Genomic DNA, 22,083 nt, shown 5'->3' with positions numbered 1-22,083 from the left:
GTTTTGTCTTATATGGGCAAAATGTTTGGAATGAACTGATTTTTTGTGAGGATGATCTCTGTGATGAGGAGATCATCCTTGCCAAAAATCAGCTCATTATGAAACTTCTAGACCATCCAATTTTGTTGAAAAATTATAGACCGTCCAATTTTGTAAATCAATTTGATGAGGTTACAAGTTTTGGAATGGGATGATTTTTTGCCAGGATGATCCCCTCATCACAGAGATCATCCTCACAAAAAATCAGTCCATTCCAAATATTTTTGCCCATATAAGACAAAACACGTTGTCTATATGTGTGTAGAAATGGTTGTCCTTTCAACCTGACCCTATATATATATATATAGAGAGAGAGAGAGAGAGAGAGAGAGAGAGAGAGAGAGAGAGAAAATTGACAGGTTACATATCTATACTTAGAAATTGCACAGCTTTTAATCCAGCTCCAAGCCACTCCTTTGTTTCAATTGCTTCTAAATTTGTCATCCCATGTTTTTTCCATCTCATTTTACACATGAAGAGCTGATGCAACCAATTCTTCATTTATTTTTTATTTTTTTATTTTTTTTCTTCTACAGCTCTTCGTTACAAAGTCCATATGTCTGACTGGTTAGACAGACAGACTCGAAATCTGTTGGGCTTCCTGCCCAGGTTTGAATCCTGCTGTCGACAATAATATTAAATATTAATACCAATCTGCAAATTATAACCTTTTTCCCCTCTGCATTTGCTTGCGTCATGTTTGCGATATGCTCTCAAGTTCAAAATTTTGAATTAGCTAATAACGCCGAATGTTTTGGGACAACAATCATGGCATAAAGCATGACTAATTGTGCACTTTGATCCAAAGCAATCAGACGTCCACAACAATATAGTACAGAGACTGTAAATCACAAAAATGGCCATAAATCTGGTTTTTAATTTATGATTATACATAAAAACAGCCTTCTAACAAGCAAACCAATTCTGATGTTAGATCCAAACCATGATGATCAGTGCATTTATATTTATCACAAAAATGGAGCACAAGAATCATATTATGTAATTGGAATATGTCAAACACCCATTTTCTCCCAACAAAAGTGGGCCTTTAATACAATTTGAATTTTTGCATTGAATGGATATGAAGATAATATAGCCTTTTGAATGAAAAATAGTTGCTAAACAATGATATTTTTGTGTAGTCTTATGAGGATATGTATGGGTTACCAGCATGGTTCATCAGAAGATGTCTTTTGTGCTCTAGGGTAAAGCCCATCATGAAGAAAAAAAATCAAAGAAGGATTCTCTTAGCAATAATGACCGGATTATTGAAATATATATATGGACTAGCCGATCGTCGGTTGCTCCCAAGTATCCATGGCCTATCAAGCTGAATTTCTTCCACATGTATTACAATAATCAAGGCGATAATGAACCATGGGAATCAAAGAAATCGAAACATACAAAGACCGGGTCAAATCCAAAGCAAATGTGAGAACAAGCAGGCGATATAAATCACTATTAGAACATATGCATATTGAATAGAAATGATGAGAAATCAAAAACTGAATGAATCCATAGACATCATGAGAAACTCAGTCTGATAGAAGAGAAAGTAGCTCCGAACACTACCATACTAGAGGACATCAAGAGATATCTTTAAAAAAATATCTAGATTCAAAGCCTAGCCAACAAAAAGAAACTCGGTCCTTGACACCACCCCAGGGGCATGTTCATGCCCAATTGTAGCAATCTGTATCCAGTCAGGTAAATTCTATCTAGTAAAGCTTCTTGAGCCAATCAATTTAAAACAGATCAAAAACATAGTCTAAGGAGGCCTTCCTTGGCTGAATCACAATCTAATTGACCCATTTGAAAAAACAACCATACCCAGCCTTTAAAACATGAATGTAAAATCTCAGTATATTTCCTTCTAAAGCCACATCAACCAAATCCATGGGAGGGAAGTGTTCTGAATTACATTCAACCTGATCCCACTAAAAGGGAATGTAGGTGAAGTGGGAATTTACCTCATGTTCAGTCATAAAAATCTACAAAATCATTCAAAAAGAGAGAGAAATGTTGTTAGAAAAAAGAAAAAAAAAAACTGTACTTTTTTTGAAAATTTTACAACAGTAAAACTTCTTACTTAAAAATTCCAAGGAATTTTTTTCAAAAACCTCAATCAGAGTCTAAATATGTGGAACCAGCCCTCCCCCACCATATAACAATGACCATCAGACACAAAACACCGACTTTTTTTTCTTTTCCTTTTGAACAAAAAATATAAAATGAAATTGCATGTAACGATGTTTTGGAATCTGATGTTGACTAAAATATAAGGACGATTCAATGAGAAAGAGGCCTCCAAAGTCCTAATAGCAGCATGAAAGATGACCCGTGCTGCGTGTGGTCTACAATATCACAAAGTGATCAATAATAAAGAGAAATCAATACTGCATGGAAGGTAGAAGGAACATATTTTCTAATTAGATGTTCTACTAAAAGTAAGGTATTTTCCCGAATTGAACTATTGGAGCCTGGGTTGGATTCATTGCTTTTCTAAACCAAGTCGCAGATGCTTTAGGGATTCGTCGCAGATCATTGTTGGTGTAGTTCACATAATAAAGTCCCAGGCGAAATGAGTAACCATTGTCCCACTCAAAATTATCGATATAAGACCACCACAGATAACCACGGACACTGGCACCCTCCCTGAGTATGAAAAAGGAGATTATTTATAGAGAAATGATGTTATGATTAAGTAAGAGGAGCTCCTACATACACATCTGTCTCTGTCTGTCTGTTTAATATTACCTCATAGCTTGAAGGGTATAATTTAGAGTATCTTTAATGAACTGAATCCTATCTGTGTCTTCAAGTATACTTTCAAGTGGTTGTCCTTGGTCCAGAGTCACGTAACATGATAGATAAATTCACTCTCACACTCACTGGGTATCAAATTTCTTTGACATAAACTAGTTTTTATAAATATCCCCCAAATAAAGACTAATAATTTTGGACAAAGAAAATTCAGAGAAACGAAGAGTTATTTCATAAACGAAAGGAATTAATTCTGACTTACCTATCTCAGTAATATAAACAGGAGGATTATTGTATTTAATATTGATATAATCCAGTAGAAGCTTTATTCCATGAGGATACGATCTCCAGTACTCCACTCCTCCTTCCTGTGCAACGCACGCGTGTGTGTATTGTCAACCAACAATGGGTTAGTCTCCTTTAGGGCAACTGAAACTTCATTACCAAACACACCCAATTTTTTATTTTCATACTTACACTAGGTCCAATTTCCACACCATTCTTTACACCTGCAGAGTCACACAAATTCCTGTATTTATATATAGTTTGTATGTTTGCACAGAATGCATTAAAAGCATACCCCTCAGGGTTTTGGTAAATATTTGAGATCAGATCAACCCCCCACCCACACACATGCAACCACCACCAAAAGACAAAACCATCCTTAATCATGGGTTTATGTTACAAGGTTGTCATTTGTTCTCTTGACAATTTGACTTCTTAATCAAATTTCTCTATGCTTTTCCTTCTGAATCAATGAGAAGAAAATAAATGAAATTCACTCTAGATGGCTTTCCCAAATAAATCAAGGATGAAAAGCTGATGAGTTTCTGGAGAAAACAAATCAAGTCTTTCCAACTAAAAGTTGGATTTTGAGGATGCGAGGTATGTCATTAGTTTGAAAACAGAGGCTATCTCAGATATTCATGAAAAATGAGGTGTGTCTAAATTACGCTATTATTAATCACAAAGGTAGTATGATACTTTGTTCTTTCTCATTTTTCAATATATTATACTTACCAAAAAAAAAAATTCCCTTACGGAAATCAATTTCTATGAAAAATAGCCTTGAAAAAATGAATTTCCAAAAATAAATGTTTGTCCATGTTTGATTGCACCTATAAAAAATGTAAAAAAAAAAGTGGTTATAGTTTTGTGGAAGTGGTAATTTTGAGAAGATAATATAGGATTTTCCTTCCCCGATTATAAAAATCATTTTCTTGGAGGCTAGGGTGTCCGGGAATATCTTTATGCTAGGATTGGGGAAAAAATATGCAATTATACACTTACCAATCACATTTTCCCAAGAAAATCATTTTTCAGCCTATTTTTTGAGCAATCAAACTTAGCCAAAAATTAAATTAAAAAGAAGAAGAAGGAGAATGAATGAATGAATAGTGATTTACTTGTGGTGGTGGCCATGGTGTCTAGAATATCAGGACTGTTGGGCTCCTCTTGGCTGGGATTTTCACTTGTTTGGGGAGAGATGGAAAATGAATTATCAATCACATAGAGTGTTGTGTAGTAGTTCATCCCAATGAAATCAAAAGATCCCCTGATGTCTCTAGATTCTTGATCACTAAATACTGGTAGTCGTTCTCCAACCAACTGTTTGACTGATAAAGGGTAGTTACCAAACATGATTGGGTCCAAGTACCTGCCACAAGGAGATCGGTAATATATTGCAATCCCATTTCTTCAAATCACTTAACACTCCAAAAAATTTATGTGAAAATCAATGCAATAAAAGAAAGTAAAAAATATGTATCCGCTGAACATAGCAAGATTTATATGGCTGAACAATGTGCCAACGGCCATGGATGATAAAAGAAATTATTCTCATGGATTTCTCCCTATACTCACTGAGAAAGAAAGTTGCCTCTGTGATCTCTAATTTGGAATAGAATCGTGCTGGAGTAACCTCAAGCTGGAACCTCATATCGCACTTCTTGACGTGAAAGTGGATAGGAACCATAGATGCATTTTCACTCGTATCTTGACGAAAAGCATCTATGATTCCCATACACTTTCACGTCAAGAAGTGCGATATGAGGTTCCAGCCTGAGGTCACTTCAGCATTATTCTTTGGAATAAGTGTACAGTACATCCTTGGTGATCAATCACCTACTAGATTCAAGACATCTATCAAAACAATTGTATCAACAAAAGGCCATAGTTTTGAAAGACTTTTTCACACACACACACACATAAATATATCTATATATATAAACTTATGATAGATTTGCTAAAGGTTGAAACACATACAGGCCTAATGTGTTGTCCAAAACCCTCTGAGTTGCATCCAAATCCAATTTTGAAGAAGAATAAGGAAGGTACCAATCAGAGTGTAAAGAGATACCAATAGTCCCCTTTTGCTTTTCCTGATCATTAAAAGAATATTGAGTTTAAAATCAATTGGAAATGAATATTTATGTTTAATATTCAGTTTATAAGCATGGAGCACAATCATGCTCATGAGTTCAAACCATCCAATTGATGTCCCAACTCTTATATCAATTATATTCCAAATATCAGTTATCAGAATATCAAATTTATTAAGTTTTACCTGATATCTGGATCTGTAGATTTTGACGGCAAGCATGTGTGCAAGGAGCAGATTGTGAGTAACAATGTAAGGTTCCCTTGAGGAGTCTCCTTCGGTGCAGTTTCCAATCCTAGGTGAACATCTCCCCGGTGCATTTATTCCATTTCCATATCCATGAGTAGCAAAGATCGAAGGTTCATTTATAGTTACCCACTTTTTAACCCTATTGCCAAATTCTTCGAAACAAAACTCTACCAACTCACTATAATCATCTCTGAAATCAACAATTAAGTTATCTATAAGAAGGAACAACAATGAATCTAAATACTATAGTGGTAATCTTATGGTTTAGCTCAAAATGGTTAGAGAATCCAAGATGAGGTACTTCCCAATGATTTAATGTATCCACTAAGAAAATTGCTTTGGGTTACAATTTATTAACATGGATGTGTGTTAATCAACAAAGAATAATTGAAGTATGAATTTAATAGAGTATTAGATATGAGAATCTAGTAGATCAATTGGGTTTTCAGTTAATTTTATCTCAAAACCACCAAAGTAAAATTTGGGGTAAGGGGTGGAATTGGCAGTTAACTAGATTTTGCTATGTATGTGCTCTCTGAAATTAAGGCCAATCCAAACTGAATTAGTTTGGTTTGCAACTTTAACTCCAAAGGAAGTATGTAACTAACTAAAAAGGCCTATTTAATTAGTTGCTTACAAGATTCTCTTGCTTCTGAAACCTCCATACTCATCCTCGAGAACTTGTGGTACATCCCAATGAAATATGGTCACCATAGGTTCAATACCTTCCAAAGCAATAGATTTTTAACAAAATTAATAAGAAAAAAAAAAAAAACTTCCACCGGACGAGATTGAACTTATTAATTTAATCTTGCATGAGTGAACACCAAAGCTGCGTATGCCATACCATTTTGTCTAATAAGTCTTAGAACAGCAATATGTATAATTTTTTCATCATCAAAACCTTATCCTAAAAATTTGATGTAAGCTGAAGAATCTTGCTCAGCCATGTCTTAGAACAACCTAATTAAGACAACTTATAGCAAGTATGTTTTGTAATGTATAAATAAATAAGTAGAGAATTTGGATAAATACAATCTATAAAGTTACCATTTTCAATTTACTCATTTATGAGATGGTTGTAATATCGAACGCCTTTTTGGTTCACTTGGCCGTGTCTTGTTGATCCTCCTGTGCCACATTAAATTATCTGATTTTTTATTTATTTGTTTTTTGGTACTTTCTTCTGAAAATTAGATGACAAGAATAATAAAATCGATTAAGAATAGTGGAGGTGGAATACCTGGAAATACTCTTGACCAAGATATTGAGAACCTATAAACATTTGTCCCTAAGCTCTTAAGGATTTGAACATCCTCCTGAAATGTAAGCTCCATTGTTCTCAATACAATTCCAAATTAAAAGAAGGAAAAAATAAAATGTGATTATGGCTTCTTCCTAGCTAAAAGATATCCTATCCATCATCTCTTAGCATAGAAAGTTCTACTAAGTGGGACCATTTTGCATGCAAATGAAAATGGTACTGTGAGTATATGTAATGTTATGACAATTATTTGATAGGAGAAAACCTTGTCTGCCTCACCATCCACACCTCTTCTTTTGCCACTTCTCACCTTCCCCCATTTCTAAAATTGTTTATCATCCAATCTCATGACAAATTGACAACTGTGGCTTCACTCAATTGTGGGGCTTGTCTCACCAGGTACAAAAAAAAAAGAGGAGGGGGGTTGCAATTTTTTATATTTCCATCTAGTATTTTGGGTATTATATTATGAGTCGTGATAATCTAACACTCTTTTCTAGACGCTCTTTGTAGGCTCCCATCACAGAACCGTAGATCCTTTGTTTGTGGATACACAAAAAAAGATTTATGGTTCTGTAACTGCCAGGTTAGAGAGCGTCTGAAAAAAGTGCATCAGATTATCATTAGTCTTATATTATAGCTTGGTAAGGAAGGAAAAAAGAAAAGAAAAAAAGAAGCCTTACTAAGGCTCATCCATCGTCAACAAAACCTCGAAAATTGTAAAACAAAACATCAAGACTCTTTATGAATCTCAAGGTTTTGTTTTGACGGTAGATAAACCTTAGTAAGGACTTTTTTCATGCTCCCTTTTTATTGTCTTTGTGATTTGATCTAGGATTTCATATTTGCTAGCTAAGTATCCATCTGGATTAACATGGGAAGCACTTTTTAGCACTAAAAAGCTTTTTTAGGATCTAGATTTCCTTATTGGTTCATAATCATTCTAGGAAGCTGAAAATGGTCAGAAGCAAAAGGCAGCTCAGGCCTACTTTTAGCATTTAAGGAAGTATAATGATGAATGCACGTGGTTGGGTACGCGGCTGATGTGGCAACGGCATAGAACCATAGACCTTTTTCATCGGGATACACAAGAAAAAGATATGTGGTTCTGTGCCCTTGCCATGTCAGCCGCGTACATTCATCATGACTCTTTAAGGTATGTTTAATTGCACATGGAAAATAGGGTCGAAAATCAATTTCCATGGAAAATGACATTTTCAAGTATTTGATTGCACATGGAAATGGAAATTCATTTTCCACCTCAACCAAAAAGTCCACCAAAACATGGATTTCACTTTCCCACCCATATGGGTGGGAAAGTGAAATCCACCCAAATTTTCCATCCCCAATTCTTCTACACTCATATCTTCTTCTTTCCTACCACCACCATCATAATAACCTCGTCGTCGTCACCATCATCGTTGCCGTCGTCGTCATCGTCATCGTCATCATCATCTCCGGTCACTTTCTCTCTCTCTCTCTCCTTCTCCATCCCTCATCTCCTTCGCCGCCACCACCACCACCACGCTTTCCCCTCATCTTTTTCCTCACTTACCTCCGCCGCCACCACGACATCCTCCCCCCTCCCTCTTCCTCCTCATCTTCTTCTTCCTCTTCCTCTTCCTCTTCCCCTCCTCTCATCTTTTTTCTCTTCCTCCTCCTCTCTTTCTTCTTATTTTTCCTCATATAATTTTTCCATGATTTTATCCAAGTATAATCAAACAATAGAATTTGATTTTCCAACCCTACCTATTTTCTACCACTATTTTTCCATGGATTTCAAATTCCATGGAAAGTCACTTTCCATGCAATCAAACATACCCTTTAAGGAAATCTGATGAAACTTTGAACATTTCCTTTTTCAAATCATAATGCCCTTAATTATTTAGGCAATGAGTAAAATAACCTCATATCCCCAAATATCTTATCTTAGAGATCCGTGATAATACATCTTTTATCTCAACCGTTGGATCTCACAAATAAATGATAGGTATTGTGTGTGAACATATGATATGAGTTCACTTTTCAAGAGTCATTAAATAAATGATTAAAAAGATCAAATTCTATCTAATATAATTACCAATAATTATGTCAAAAGAAACTATTCTCCAAAAAGCATCTCTCAGTCTCTCACCAAGTGATAATTTTGCAACCACACTTGCATTGTTTCTACTTGCAACGTCATCGCTTATGCATATTATTTGATCAAGCACCAACACTAAACATACATAACTCTGAAAAGGAGGGCACACCAGAGGGGATTTACTGTTAACAAATCAGAGAGCTAAGCTGGCATATGTATATATGTCCATAAAAAATATTACTTCTTTTAATGAAATTCTTATCACCTACATTTATTAACAGAAAACCCACCCCTACTCTAAATAGTGCAAGTCACTTTGTTGCAGAGTGGCTACTAGCTTCAGCCTTCAGCAACAGTTTCAAGACTATTTTAAAGGATCACTACTCTCTTTTCATTTGCATCAAAGTCTTTGCCTCAGGATTTTTTTTTTTTTAAAGTAATGAAATATATTGTTGGTTATTTGAAAATCACATCATCAGATAATTGGAGAATTACTAATTAAAAAAATGTAATTTTCTTCCACTTGCTTTAAAATAGTTGTTTGTTTACGCAAATGCTTTCCACTTAAAGACAGCTCAGTTTTCTAATGTAGCTTAGTTAAATATTCATGATTAATAATCACTTAAAGACAATGAAAGTATAAATAATGTGCTTCATGTATGCACCTTGACAAATTCTCCCCGAGGGAATGTAACCCCCCCCCCCCCCCGCTCTCTCTCTCTAATCAAGGTCAGATGCATTATTAAATGGTATTTTTAGAAGAGGGATTCTATTGACACACCAACTATTACTAACATTACCCCTATTCTTATGCAAATCACCAAAGAACCAGCTTATCTTGGGGTGACTTTAGCAAAAGTTGGTGTGGCAATAGAAACTCTAATTTTTAGAAAACCCGTATTGATCCCTAGAAAACTTCCCCTTTAATTATCATGGACAATAGAAAAGGCTTCAATGTAATATGCCTGTGGGCACGTCTATGAAAGAATGTAAGGGCGTTACTGCTCCTGGTAGAGTTAGGTTGGATCCTCTAAGCCTCCCTAATAGTCTCAAGAACATCATATGTAAGGATGCCTGCGGGCAAGTGAATGAATGTAAGGGCCTTCTTTTTTCTGATTGGGGGTCTGCCTGACCCCCCTTAATTTTCAAATATATACATATATAATATGCCTGAATAAATTAAAACAACACTACCTAATACCTTGTATAGATGATACACGTCAGCCGCAACATCTCCATTCCCTCCACCTAAAATATTGCCTATAGTTTTTAAAAGTAAATATCAACTTCATCATAAATATAAACATTTTTATATCTCAAATGGGCATATTGGAAACTGTTACGGCAGCCATAATTCTCTAGTGTCATGTAACCCAAGAGAAAAAAAAAATCCAAAATATAATAAAGTCACAAAGAAATTGAGAAATGGGTAAATAGATACCAGGAATGGAACAGAAAGTATCCCAGATGCTAAATCCTCTCCCATCTTCATGAGCTGCCCCTTCAACCTTACAACATTTTTTTTTCAGAAAAGGAAAAAAAAAATACCATTATACCATGAAGAAACTCTCTCTCTCTCTGATCAACTTACTTGAACTGCAGAGGTGCTGAAACCAAACTCAAAACCAACTGGGAAAGAACTTCTTTCAAGAACACTACAGTGGGTTTTAAGTTCTGAGAGGGAAAGAAACAAAAACAAGCAAACTAGATCCCTTTGAGAACCCATTCTCTCTCTCTCTCTCTCTCTCTCGATGTCGCGCTCGCGCGCGCGCGCTCACAGTAGGCTTTCTCTAGTTGGGAATAGATTCTCAAGACAGCCAATTATGATGGCCAGGACACCCTCACCTACTATATAAGTACATGAATTAAGATTCTCAAGACAGCCAATTATGATTGCCAAATGCCCTCACCTACGACAAGTACATAATCGGGAAAACGATGGAGAGAAAAGTTAATTCATTCATTAATCCTAATTAGACTAAACTTACAAAAAATAATTAAATGAAAAAAATAAAAAAATGATAAAAGATTAAAATTTTAATAAATCACAATTATTCAACACACCTCTTCAAGTTAGTGCATGAATATCAATAATGCCCACCTTGGACAAGACATCTTCAAAAACGATTTGACTAATATCTTTAATAAGAATGTGGGCAAATTGTTGAGATGTAGAAACAATTAAAGTATAAATTTACCCAAAAATAATATTTTTTTAAATAAAATATCGATCAACTTCGATATATTTCATTCTGTCATGTTGAACCGGATTTGATGTTATGTTAATGACTGATTTATTATCACAATATAGTGAAAAATTAACTGTTACGGGAAGATGCAATTCAGCTAGTAAGGTCTTGAACCACAACAACTCACACACTCCAAGTGTCATAGCTTTATACTTTAACTCAACACTGGATTGAGAAACCACATCCTGCTTCTTACTACGTCAAGTTACCAAGTTGTCACCAACCTTAGTATAATATCCCGAAGTGGATCGTCTATCAGTCACTGACCCAACATAATCTGCATTTGTCCACGTCTCAATGCGAAGATGATCATGATTACTAAATAAAATACCTCGACCAGAACATCCCTTAAGATATCTAAGAGTACGATAAATAGCAGTAAGATGAGATGTTCAAGACAAGTGCATAAACTGACTTACGACACTACCAGCATAAGCAATGTTGGGGCGAGTCATAGATAAGTAAATCAAATTTCCCACAAAATACTTATATTGACTAATTTTTGACGAACACTTCCCCTTAAAATCAGTCAATCTGTGATTTTGCTTAGTAGGAATATCAACGGGACGAGAACCAAGCTAACCGGAGTCACGGAGTAAATCAATGATATATTTACGTTGAGAGATAAATATACCAGAGTGGGACCACGCAACCTCAATACCTAAAAACTAACGAAGATGGCCAAGGTCCTTAATCTCAAATTGATGTCCTAAGTAAGATTTGACATCGGTAATGCCAGCATTATCATCTCTAGTAAGAACAATATCATTCATATAAACAATTAGAACGATAATTTTGCCCTTGGAGTGCCGCAAGAAAGAGTGTGATCAGCAGAACTCTGATAGAAATCAAACTGATGCATTGCCCTAATAAAACGCTCAGGCTATGAGCGAGGAAACTGTTTCAATCCATAGAGAGAACGACGAAGACGACAAACATGTGTAGGAGAAGCAGGTGTGAGAAAACCAGGAGGTTGGACCATATAGACTTCTTCCTGAAGATCACCATTGAGAAATGCATTCTTAACATTTAACTGAAAGAGAAAACACCCTTTGATTGCGGCAATATAAAAAATAATTTGAATGGTAGTCATCTTGACAACTTGAGCAAATGTCTCCTGATAATCAATCTCATAAGTCTGAACATAACCCTTTGCCACCAAACAGGCCTTGTAACGAGCAATAGAACCATCGGGATTATACTTAAGGGTGAAAACCCAATGACATCCCACAATCTTCCTCCCAGGCGGAAAAGGAACAAATTCCTAAGTCTAAGTTTTTTCAAGAGCATTCAACTTATTAATCATAGCGACTCATCACTCAGGATGAGCAATAACATCTACAATAATATTAGGAGGAGAAACAACAGAAACAAAGCAAGAAAGCTCTAATATGAGGGTGAGAAAGCAGAATCAGATATATAATTAGAAATAAGATAAGTACAAGTGTGCTTACCCTTGCAAGTAGCAATAAGACGATCATTACAAATGACTATAGGAGGCAGAGCTAGAGGCGAAGAAGCGCACTGGTCTGGCATAGAAGTGATGGTCGTATTGCGTGGTTGCCGAGAGTAGACCTGTAATGAAGAAGGTGACGAGTTGACAGGGGGTGGAGAAGGAAGAAGTGGCATGGGAAGAGAAAATAACAAGGGAGAGAGATCATTATTAAAAGAATCTAGAGGAAACCAATCGGACTGAATATCAAGTGACCCATTGTAGTATAAGGTATGCTCAAAGAAGGAAACATCTCGAGAAATAAAATGCCTTCGAGAAAGAGGATGATAACAGCGGTATTCTTTCTGGGTAGAGGAATAACCCAAAAAAAATATTTAACGGCCGTTGGGTCAAGTTTAGTATGAGTTTGGTCAAGAATTTTAACAAAGCAAACGCACCCAAACACACATAGAGGAAGTGGAAACAAAAGACGATCCGGATAGAACTGAGAGAAAGGCGTGACAAACTGAAGAACCCGGAAGGGAGTCCAATTAATAATATAAATAATAGTAAGAATTGTATCGGCCTAATAGGATTGTGACACGTTCATGCCAATAAAGAGGGCACGGGTTAACTCTAGAATATGGCAATTTTTCCTTCTAGATCAACCATTTTGTTAAGGAGTCTTAACATTAAACATTTGGTGCTCAATGCTAGACTCTAAAAAAAGTTTCAAAACTTCACTATAAGTATACTCAGTACCATGATCAGAACGGAATGTCTTGACGATACGACCAAACTAGATATGAACCATAGCAAGAAATTGCTTGAAGATCCCATATATTTCACTCTTATGTTTCATAAGATAAATCCAAGTGATGTGACTGTGGTCATCGATGAACAAGATAAAATAGTGAAAATCGAGAGTAAATGTTACAGGGGAAAGACCCCACACATCAGAGTGAATTAAGTCAAACATAGTAGGTGCAGCAGTATTCATACTAATAGGATAATGAGATTGCACATGTTTAACTAATTGACAAGTTTCACATGACAAATCATGTAAATTGTTATTATGAAATAAATCAGAGAACATGTGTTTCAAATATCCAAAAGAAATATGGCCTAAGCGTAAGTGTCAACACATTACAAGAGCTTTATTAGACTGACTACTACTACTAAGCTGAGAAACAGAATGAGTGCTAGGTGAATCGGGTACATCCAAGATATACAAGCCATTCACTTCACATTCAGTGCCAATCGTCTTCTTCGACCCCAGATTCTGAAAGACACAATGAGAATGATAAAAAGTTACACTGTAATTTAAATTTTTAGTAATGTTACTAACATATATAAGATTAGTAGTAAGTTGAAGAATATGCAGTGCATTAATTAAGGAAAAAGAATGTGTAACAGAAAATTGACTTTAACCAGGACAAATAACCATTAGCAAGGCAAACCTTGCGATGACCAAAACAAACATTATAGGTTTGGAATATGGAGGATGTATCTATCATATTATCTGAGGCACCATAATCAATGATCCATGATGAGAAAATGGTGGAAATATTGTGTGCAGATGCAAAGGTACCTGAATGAGAGAAAGTAAAGACTGTCTAAAATGAAGTCTTCATCTGATTGAAGAATTTCCTGAACTTGTCAAACTCGGCTTGGGATAGAGATATTGAATCTGAGGAGGAGTTAGTAGCTGAAGAAGGTGTTAGATTAGTAGTCGATTGAGAGACTACATGACCTGAAGATCGTTGAGACTATTGATGTTGTTGATTAGGACACCCATGAAGCGCATAACAACGGGCCTTAACGTGACCCAACTTTCCACAATGATTATACTTGTGTGGCAGAGACTCACTTGGAGACTGTGGAGAAGGTAGGAGAACAAGCATGACAGAGTGGTTTCCTGAAGAATGAGGTAAGGCAACTGTGCGACAACTCTTATCAGCCAGTACATAAGAATATGCAGTCTGTAGGGACGAAAACAGATTCATTCCCAATAAATGAACCTTCGCATACTCAAACTCATCCTGGAGATCGCCTAGAAACTGAAAGACTCGATTCTTATCCAGAATCGATGAATATAATCCTTCATCAGAAGGGTCCTTCCACGCATAGGACGAGGAATAGAAAGTCAACTCTTCCCATCGAGCACGTAGTTGTGATATGTATGTAGTGATTGAAGAGTCACCTTGAGAGAGACAGGAAATCTCCCGCTCTAAGTTAAAAATGCAGACATTGTTTTGACATTGCAAGTAGATGCTCTTTGCGGAATCCCTTATCTATTTTATTGTCGTGGAGAAAATAAAACCTGTCACAATATGTGATTGCATAGATATAACTAACTAAGAACGGACCATAGAATTATTAACAAACCAGTTGGAATAATTAGTGTTGGTCGGTGCAGGTTGTTTGTTTGCCCTTGTGAGGTAACTGATTTTTCCTTTTCCACCAATGAACATTTCAACCGATATTGCCCAAAGAAGATAATTGGGAATATCTAATTTCACGGTGATAATTTAAATGCCTGGAAAGTCGATCGAATTAGAGGGAAAACCACCCGATCCATTACTATTACCAATTATCGAGGAAGAAGACATCTCGGAGGCCATAGAAGAGTCGATATGCTTTGGTTTGAAGAGAGTTCAAATAAAAAATTGATCGCAGCACCCTAAAAGTGGCAATACACGATCGTAAGAAACGTAGAAGATGATCACATATTGCTGTAGGTGACCCGAACAGCCATCAACTCAATCATAGGGCACCAAGGAGTAGTTCTACCGTTATCGTAGACCTCAACCAGGGGTCCAGTGGTTGTCACGTGCCCCATAACTTCCCAAACAACAGTTTGTTGTTGTCGTACCCTACTAACAATGGCTTGACAGCTAGAAAAAATAGCAATTATTGTTGTCGCAGCCTCCTAAATAACACCTGTTGTTGCCACAACTCAATAACCAGCCAACTATTGTTGTCGTAGCCCACCAAACATCCATCTGCTGTTGCCGCAGCCCACTAAACAACACATGTTGTTGCCGCAGCCTAATAACTAGCCACCTGTTGTTGCCGCAGCCTACTAGACACCCAACTGTAATTGCAACAGCCCAATAAACAACTAATTGATGTGATTAGGGATGTCTACATTGCTGCCAAAAGGCTTCAAGATGATCTCAAGGCCCTATCACATGATGTGATTAGGGTGCAAAGCAAACAACCCCCATAGGGGTGATCTAGTTACTAGAGTCGAGAGCTGTTGAAGATAAGTTTAAGGAGGAAGGATGATGAGGTTGCAACAAGGAGGAAGGATGGGAGAGAGGGGAGGGGATGATGGAGCCTAGGCTCTAATACCAAGTGGAAAACGATGGAGAGAAAAGTTAATTCATTGATTAATCCTAATTGGGCTCTAAAGGGGAATTACAAAGACTAATTAAATGGAAAAGATAAAAAAGGACAAACACTAAAATTCTAATAAACCAGAATTATTCAACAACATGAATTATAGTTGAAGGAATAGGAGTGCGTATAATACTGTCATTTGTAGGGTCATATAGTCATTCAACAAATGTTAAGGGTTGGAGCCCTTAAACCACCCAACAGTTGGTTTTAATTTTTTGGAGCTGTATTTTCTTATTTCCCAACAAAAGACAAGAGACAAAAAAGCTTTCACCTCCTGTCAATCGTTCACACAAACAACAATGTATTTTAAGGGCGGAATGTACCAAGAAATCTTATATGTGCGGTAAAAGAAGAAATCTCATTTATTAGAAACATAAATTCCATATTTACATGTTACATATAATGTAGTCCTTTAGTTCAAGATCTCACGTAGAACAGATTTTACACAGACAATAGTATCTTTGTCCTGGTTACTAGCATGCAGCATGCAAAGGGCTCGACCTGCAATTCTCCAAGCAAAGCTGCATTTGCCAACGTCATTGGTCTTCTTTGCATAATCATAACTTATTTCATAAATCGCAAGAGCCTCATTGAAGATCTCTTCTTGCTTCCTTGCACTCTCCTCGAACTCCGCAGCACCATATAATTTCTAATTGTTTATCAATAAGCAAAGATAAACCAGTAAATGCAGTCAGAAAGCAGTCACTAGAAGGTTCCCTATTGTTGTCGTCAAGCAACAAAAAAAAAACAGAGCATTAAGAACAAACAATATTAAATTATTAGATAACCTGCTTATATTTCTGTATAACTTCATCTGCAGCTACTTGTCTTGATTCAGAATCAAGTTTCAGGGCATGAGTCATCTCATTTCTGTAATGATCATAATGATCCTTCCATGACTTCAAGCAGGATTCTGGAGCTTCTCCACTGAAACAAGGAAGCTTCCATACTTCTACAAACATAAAATTTAAAGAATTTTAAGCATTTTCACAAAAAGTTAAAAGACATAAAAATTGTTGTTGTCAAGTAATTTTATAAGCAGGCATGCCCAACGGAAACACCAAACATTTTACGCACCAGAAATAGAACAAAAAACTTAAATTATTTACAATTATACATTTAAAAAAAATAATAAAAAAATAAAATAACTGTCTCAGATGTGTTTATCACAAGGGGAGGGAAGTAATCATCATCAGATATTTTGCTTTACAACTGATTTTACGGGGATTCTCACCTTTTGATGGAAGCTCTGTTGCTTGAAAAGAATCCACCTTATCATAAATTAGCCCCAAAATGGACTTTGAATAATAAGAATTTGCCCTTTTCATAAAATGTGGGAATTTATCAGCCTTTAATTCATTGGGAACTTCAACCTGTTTTTCAGGGAAGGAGAGAAAATTACTGTATCAACTTCAGAAGAGTGACCTGAAGCAGAATATAAGATTCAAGTGCAGGAAAAAGCAATAAAATAAGTCTTTTAGCACAAATCCATAGGAAGAAACCAGTATACAATCTAGCATATGTTCCATAGCAGTTGTGAGTACATATTAAGCACACAAATTAGCTATACTAAATATAAGATATAATCAGTGAAGCTGTGAGGGTATAAACAGTACATGCAACTCCCTGCACATATTCTAATCGTTTGTTCAATTAGCTATGGATGCTCCAACTAGCTGCTGAAATCTTTGAGGGTGATGAGTTTCTTTGGCTTCCAGGCCACTGGTCATGCATTGCTTTGCAGGTGGTCCTCAAGTAACCGTTGAAACGTGTTCTGAAGCAGTTTAATCATTATTGCTATGTTCTTTCTAAATAAATATATTTTTATAAAAACAAAATTAAAATACATTCAATAGGTATAAACTGTAATAGAGTTGAAATAATGCCCATTATTTAACATTAAAATACTTTCCTCTTTTAAATTTAAAACCATTATTAAAAAAATTGCTCTGTTAAAATAATGTCATTACACAATGTAAAATGGACCAATAGAACTGAGGTATTACCTTTATGACAACCAATGTGCTACCATTACGTGCATTATCTTAAACGATGTCCGACATGTCATTAACTCCACCTGTGTAGCATTTCATTTACACTACATTGCTGGTCCCAAATTCATATAAGGAAAAGAGTTACATCAGATCCATAGCTGATGTAACAACTTTGCTATCTACTAACATGGATCTTGATCCTTCATTTCTTTCAGTTCATACCAAGGTGTTCCCCACAAGAAAAGCGCTACAGTGGAGTCTGGTTGCAATGGGAAGAATGCAATGGTTGATTAGGGGCATCATTTGAAAACAATGAACTGCAGCACTGGAAGAGAGTTCACATGCATTTTATAAAATTAGGGTATCAAAATTTGAACAAACGCCAGTAAAGATGACAATAGGTTGGGCTTTGGCACCAAAAGGTCTTTCGATAGAAATATGGAAATGCATGGGAAGTATTCTGACTAACTGATTTGTTGAATGATATTTCGAATACTAAAAAGACGATCGATGAATGAAGGAGAAGTATAATAGCTTTATGCTATTTGACCTTTGTTGTAAGGGTAGAATGTTAGCATTAAAAAAAAGGGTAGAATTTCTTTTCATCCTTATTATGTATCCGTATGGGTTTTTTTTGTTTTTTCAAGGGGTAGTTTTGTCTCCCAGAATATATGTTATTACAAATAATAGCTTTCCATGTGACATGATCATTAACTCATGTAAGGTATTCTGATAGAAGTATGGAAATGCATGAGAAGTATCCTAACTAACAAATTTGTTAGATGATATTTTGAAGAATAAAAAGAAGATGATGATCAATGAACGAAAAGAACAAGAACAAATGGATTTATGCAATGATGATCAATGAAAATATTACTGATGTTTATGAATAAAGGAGCATATAGAGCTACACTAACTATCATGGCATCAAAATTATGAGTCACACATTGAAAAAATGGGAAAGAACACTAATCTAATCTTTTTGCTAGTAAGATTGACCACCAAAAGAATCTTTCTTCTTAGACAAATGATAAATAAACAAATTAGTGGGTATTGAGGGACGAAATGAGTTCCAGGTGGATATATGGACATAAATTAAAGATTGTATGAGGATGTTGTGACTAGTGTAAGAACGAATAGTGAGAAGGCAAATGTATCCCCAGTAATAATCGGTTTGCAACAGGGATCAACATTGAGTCTATATCCGTTATGCACTAGTTATAAACCAAGTAACTGCTCATATTTAAAGTGGGTCCGCAGATATGTTATTTGCAGATGATTTAGTATTTGTTGATGAGTCTATAGAAAATAGATATCTAAAAAGCTGGTTAGGAGTCTATGCGCTTTTTTAGACGTAGAAACAAGATAGCATACGTGGAGTGAAACTTTATCAATGACCCATAGAGAGGAAGAACCAATCAAAATTGATGGTCAGTAAACACCTTGAAGAAACCATTTCTGTTACCTCGTTTTTATTATCCGTAAGGATAGAATGCTTGAGGAGGATGTTTACAATAAAATTATTGTCAAATGGTTAAGTGGAGATGTGCTCCTGGATGCTATGTGGCTGATGCATCCCAAACAAATTAAAATAAATTTTTTGTAAGAAGATAAATGACTGACAATGTTTTACAGAGCTGATGTTGGGCATTCAAGAAGCAACAAGTTAATAGATTGAGTGTAGTAGAGACAAGAATGCTGAGTTGAACAAATTTGTGAAAATTGAGGAAGCCCAATACATGATAAACTGGGTGAAAGTAAATCAACATCGTTTCAAGTGCAACAAAGGCTGACTGCAGTCCCAATGCAAGGTTAGGTTCTAGGAATGCGGACCCAAAAAGATCATGGATTGAGGTACTGGTGGCAGAGTACACTTGCCATAACAAACTCCATAGAGAAGTTCTGTCCTCTCGATCAAACGCATTGATAGAGCATGTAGTTTGGTTATAATCACATAGGCCTGCTCTAATACACGCCATTTGCCAAGAATACAATAAATGACCTGTGCACGGCCATTTGCAGTCAGAAACAGCCAGATCCTTGTAAATTGACAGGCCAGCTTGATCCATTTGCAACCTTACATATAGTGTTCAAATACAACTATTTTGTGCACGTAATTATACGATGACTAGCACACAATTCAATTCCTTAACAGATCTAGGAAATATTATAGTCATTAATGTAAAATCCAAATAAATTCACAATATTCTAAGGGAACAATTGAAACAACTAACCTTCTTTCCCGTTTTTGATGCATCTAAAGCATCATAATAAATATCAACCAACTGAAGCATCTTTTCCTTCACACAATATTTTTCATCAGCACATTCATCACCTAGAGTCAAGACTCGATCCATAAAAGCCAACCAGCTGTCGGCTGCCATACCAAGAGTGTTACTGGGGAAAAAAAAGAGAGACAATTTTACTAATTAGTATAAGTAGTTTCTTTCCATCTGCTAGAGCTTGAAGAATTCCCAAAGGACCAGCGTATTCAAGTCCAATACAATGTTGAACGACCCCCCCCCCCCCCCCACCCACACACACATGCACACACCACCACCCACATCATAAAAAACAAATTAGGACAGTGTCTAGAAAAGTTCAGTGGCTACAACTCTTTTTACAAGAAAGATAAAGACTCCATTCAAGGGGATCTAGTTGACCTACCAAAGTAGAGAAAGTGAAACCAATAAAAAAAAAACAAGTTACCCCTCCCTATTACTTCAGTGATGTTTACTGTGATTATTCTTTTGATTAAAAAGTTTACCTACCATAAAGAAAGAAAAAAAGTAAAAACATGGAGCTATACAGAATTAGCAAGGACTTTACAAAAACTAGTACATGGAGATCGTATCTTAAAATTGAAATGGAACAGAAAATATCCGTGGAGTAAGTAGAAGAATTATAGAAAAGTAATTCTCAAGTCTCGTTCATGAGAGCTTGATAGATATATATAAAACCTAAAAAGTAAATAGACATAAATGCCCTTACATAGTGTGAATAGATACAAATGCCCTTACATAGAATTAAACTAAGCTAACTAAAGAGACTACATTATTTCTAATACTCCCCCTCAAGCTGGAGCAAGTATATCAACTAAACCCAACTTGACAAGATGAGAGTAAGTGATAGAAAAACCAACAGACTTCATAAGCATATCAGCAAGTTGTTCTGAAGAAGATACAAAGACTGTCTATAGAGCACTAGAACGAACTTTCTCCATAAGAAAGTGAATATCAACTCTATATGTTTGGTTCTCTCATGAATGACTGAATCAGAAACAAACATGATAGCAAACTTGTTATCACAAAACAAAGTAGAAGGGCCAGAGACCGGAAAACCTAACTCCATCAGTAAAGATCTAATCCAAATAAGCTCGCAAGTGCCAAGGGCCATAACACAATACTCAGCTTCAGCAGAAGAGCAAAAAACCACACCTTGTTTCTTACTTTTCCATGATATCAAATTATCACCATGGAAAGTACAGAACCCAGAGGTAGATCTCCTATCTATAAGAGAGCTAGCATAATCCGTATTAGTGAAGAAAGACAAATGTGATTGAACAGTGGAGGAATAGAAAAGTCTAAGATCAGGGCGAGACTTCAAGTACCGAAGAATACGATAAACTGCATCAAGATGAGAAGTGCATGGGGGCATGCATGAACTGACTGACCACACTAACCACAGAGGTCAAATCCGTCTTGTGTTTGTCAGATAAATCAGACGGCCTACAAGTCTCTGATAAGAAGAAGGATCAGGTAATAAATTACCAAATTCGACATGAAGAGGATGATTCTGATTCATAGGGGAAGAGACAGGACGACAACTAAGTATACCAGTGTCCTGAAGGAGATCTAATGTGTATTTGCACTAAGATAACGAAATACCATGACGAGAGTGGACCACTTTTATCCTCAAGAAGTATTTAAAGGAACCCATGTCCTTAAAATCTTAAACGCACAACCCAATAGCATCTTTACCCTGTCAATCTACTATGCATCGTCTCCAGTTACTATAATATCATCCACATAGACTAATACAATAGTGCAACAGCCATCTATTCCTCAACGAACAAAACAAGTATGATCTGAATGGCATGTAAAAAACTCCATAGATAAAATGACCTCAGAAAAACGTTGAAACCAGACTTGCAGAGACTGCTTCAAACCATACAGAGATTTGAGAAAGCGACATACTTTCCCAGAATACTCCCCCTGAAGACGAA

At 36.1% G+C, this 22,083-nt stretch overlaps 1 protein-coding gene and 1 pseudogene across 4 annotated transcripts in view; both read right to left on the bottom strand.

The window, feature by feature from the left end:
• Positions 1 to 1,376: 1,376 nt before the first annotated feature.
• On the bottom strand, positions 1,377 to 10,610 carry LOC147392510 (beta-glucosidase 13-like; annotated as a pseudogene). The gene is made up of 13 exons (XR_015182186.1): positions 10,370 to 10,610; positions 10,220 to 10,286; positions 9,980 to 10,038; positions 6,675 to 6,750; positions 6,482 to 6,562; positions 6,069 to 6,156; positions 5,369 to 5,621; positions 5,068 to 5,183; positions 4,209 to 4,459; positions 3,280 to 3,311; positions 3,065 to 3,170; positions 2,797 to 2,902; positions 1,377 to 2,694 (listed from the first exon to the last, which is right to left on the bottom strand). The product of XR_015182186.1 is annotated as a beta-glucosidase 13-like (transcript).
• A 5,598-nt stretch (positions 10,611 to 16,208) lies between these two features.
• The window catches only part of LOC147392509 (putative RNA-dependent RNA polymerase 5), a 32,907-nt gene continuing 27,032 nt past the window's right edge, over positions 16,209 to 22,083 (bottom strand). For all 3 annotated transcript variants that reach the window (XM_086455022.1, XM_086455023.1, XM_086455024.1), the window contains 4 exons: positions 20,093 to 20,255; positions 17,099 to 17,237; positions 16,653 to 16,816; positions 16,209 to 16,513 (listed from right to left, as the gene is read on the bottom strand). In XM_086455022.1, coding sequence (XP_086311148.1) covers positions 16,277 to 16,513; positions 16,653 to 16,816; positions 17,099 to 17,237; positions 20,093 to 20,255 — 703 coding nt within the window. In that variant the 3' untranslated portion in view covers positions 16,209 to 16,276. The remainder of the gene's footprint in view (positions 16,514 to 16,652; positions 16,817 to 17,098; positions 17,238 to 20,092; positions 20,256 to 22,083) is intronic.

This window comes from Akebia trifoliata, chromosome 10 (assembly GCF_017979445.1).
Source record: "Akebia trifoliata isolate Shusen 1 chromosome 10, ASM1797944v1, whole genome shotgun sequence".
In the NCBI taxonomy this organism is placed as follows: Eukaryota; Viridiplantae; Streptophyta; class Magnoliopsida; order Ranunculales; family Lardizabalaceae; genus Akebia; species Akebia trifoliata.
The sequence above is the reverse complement of the archived record's forward strand: the minus strand, read 5'-3'. Positions and strand labels throughout refer to the sequence as shown.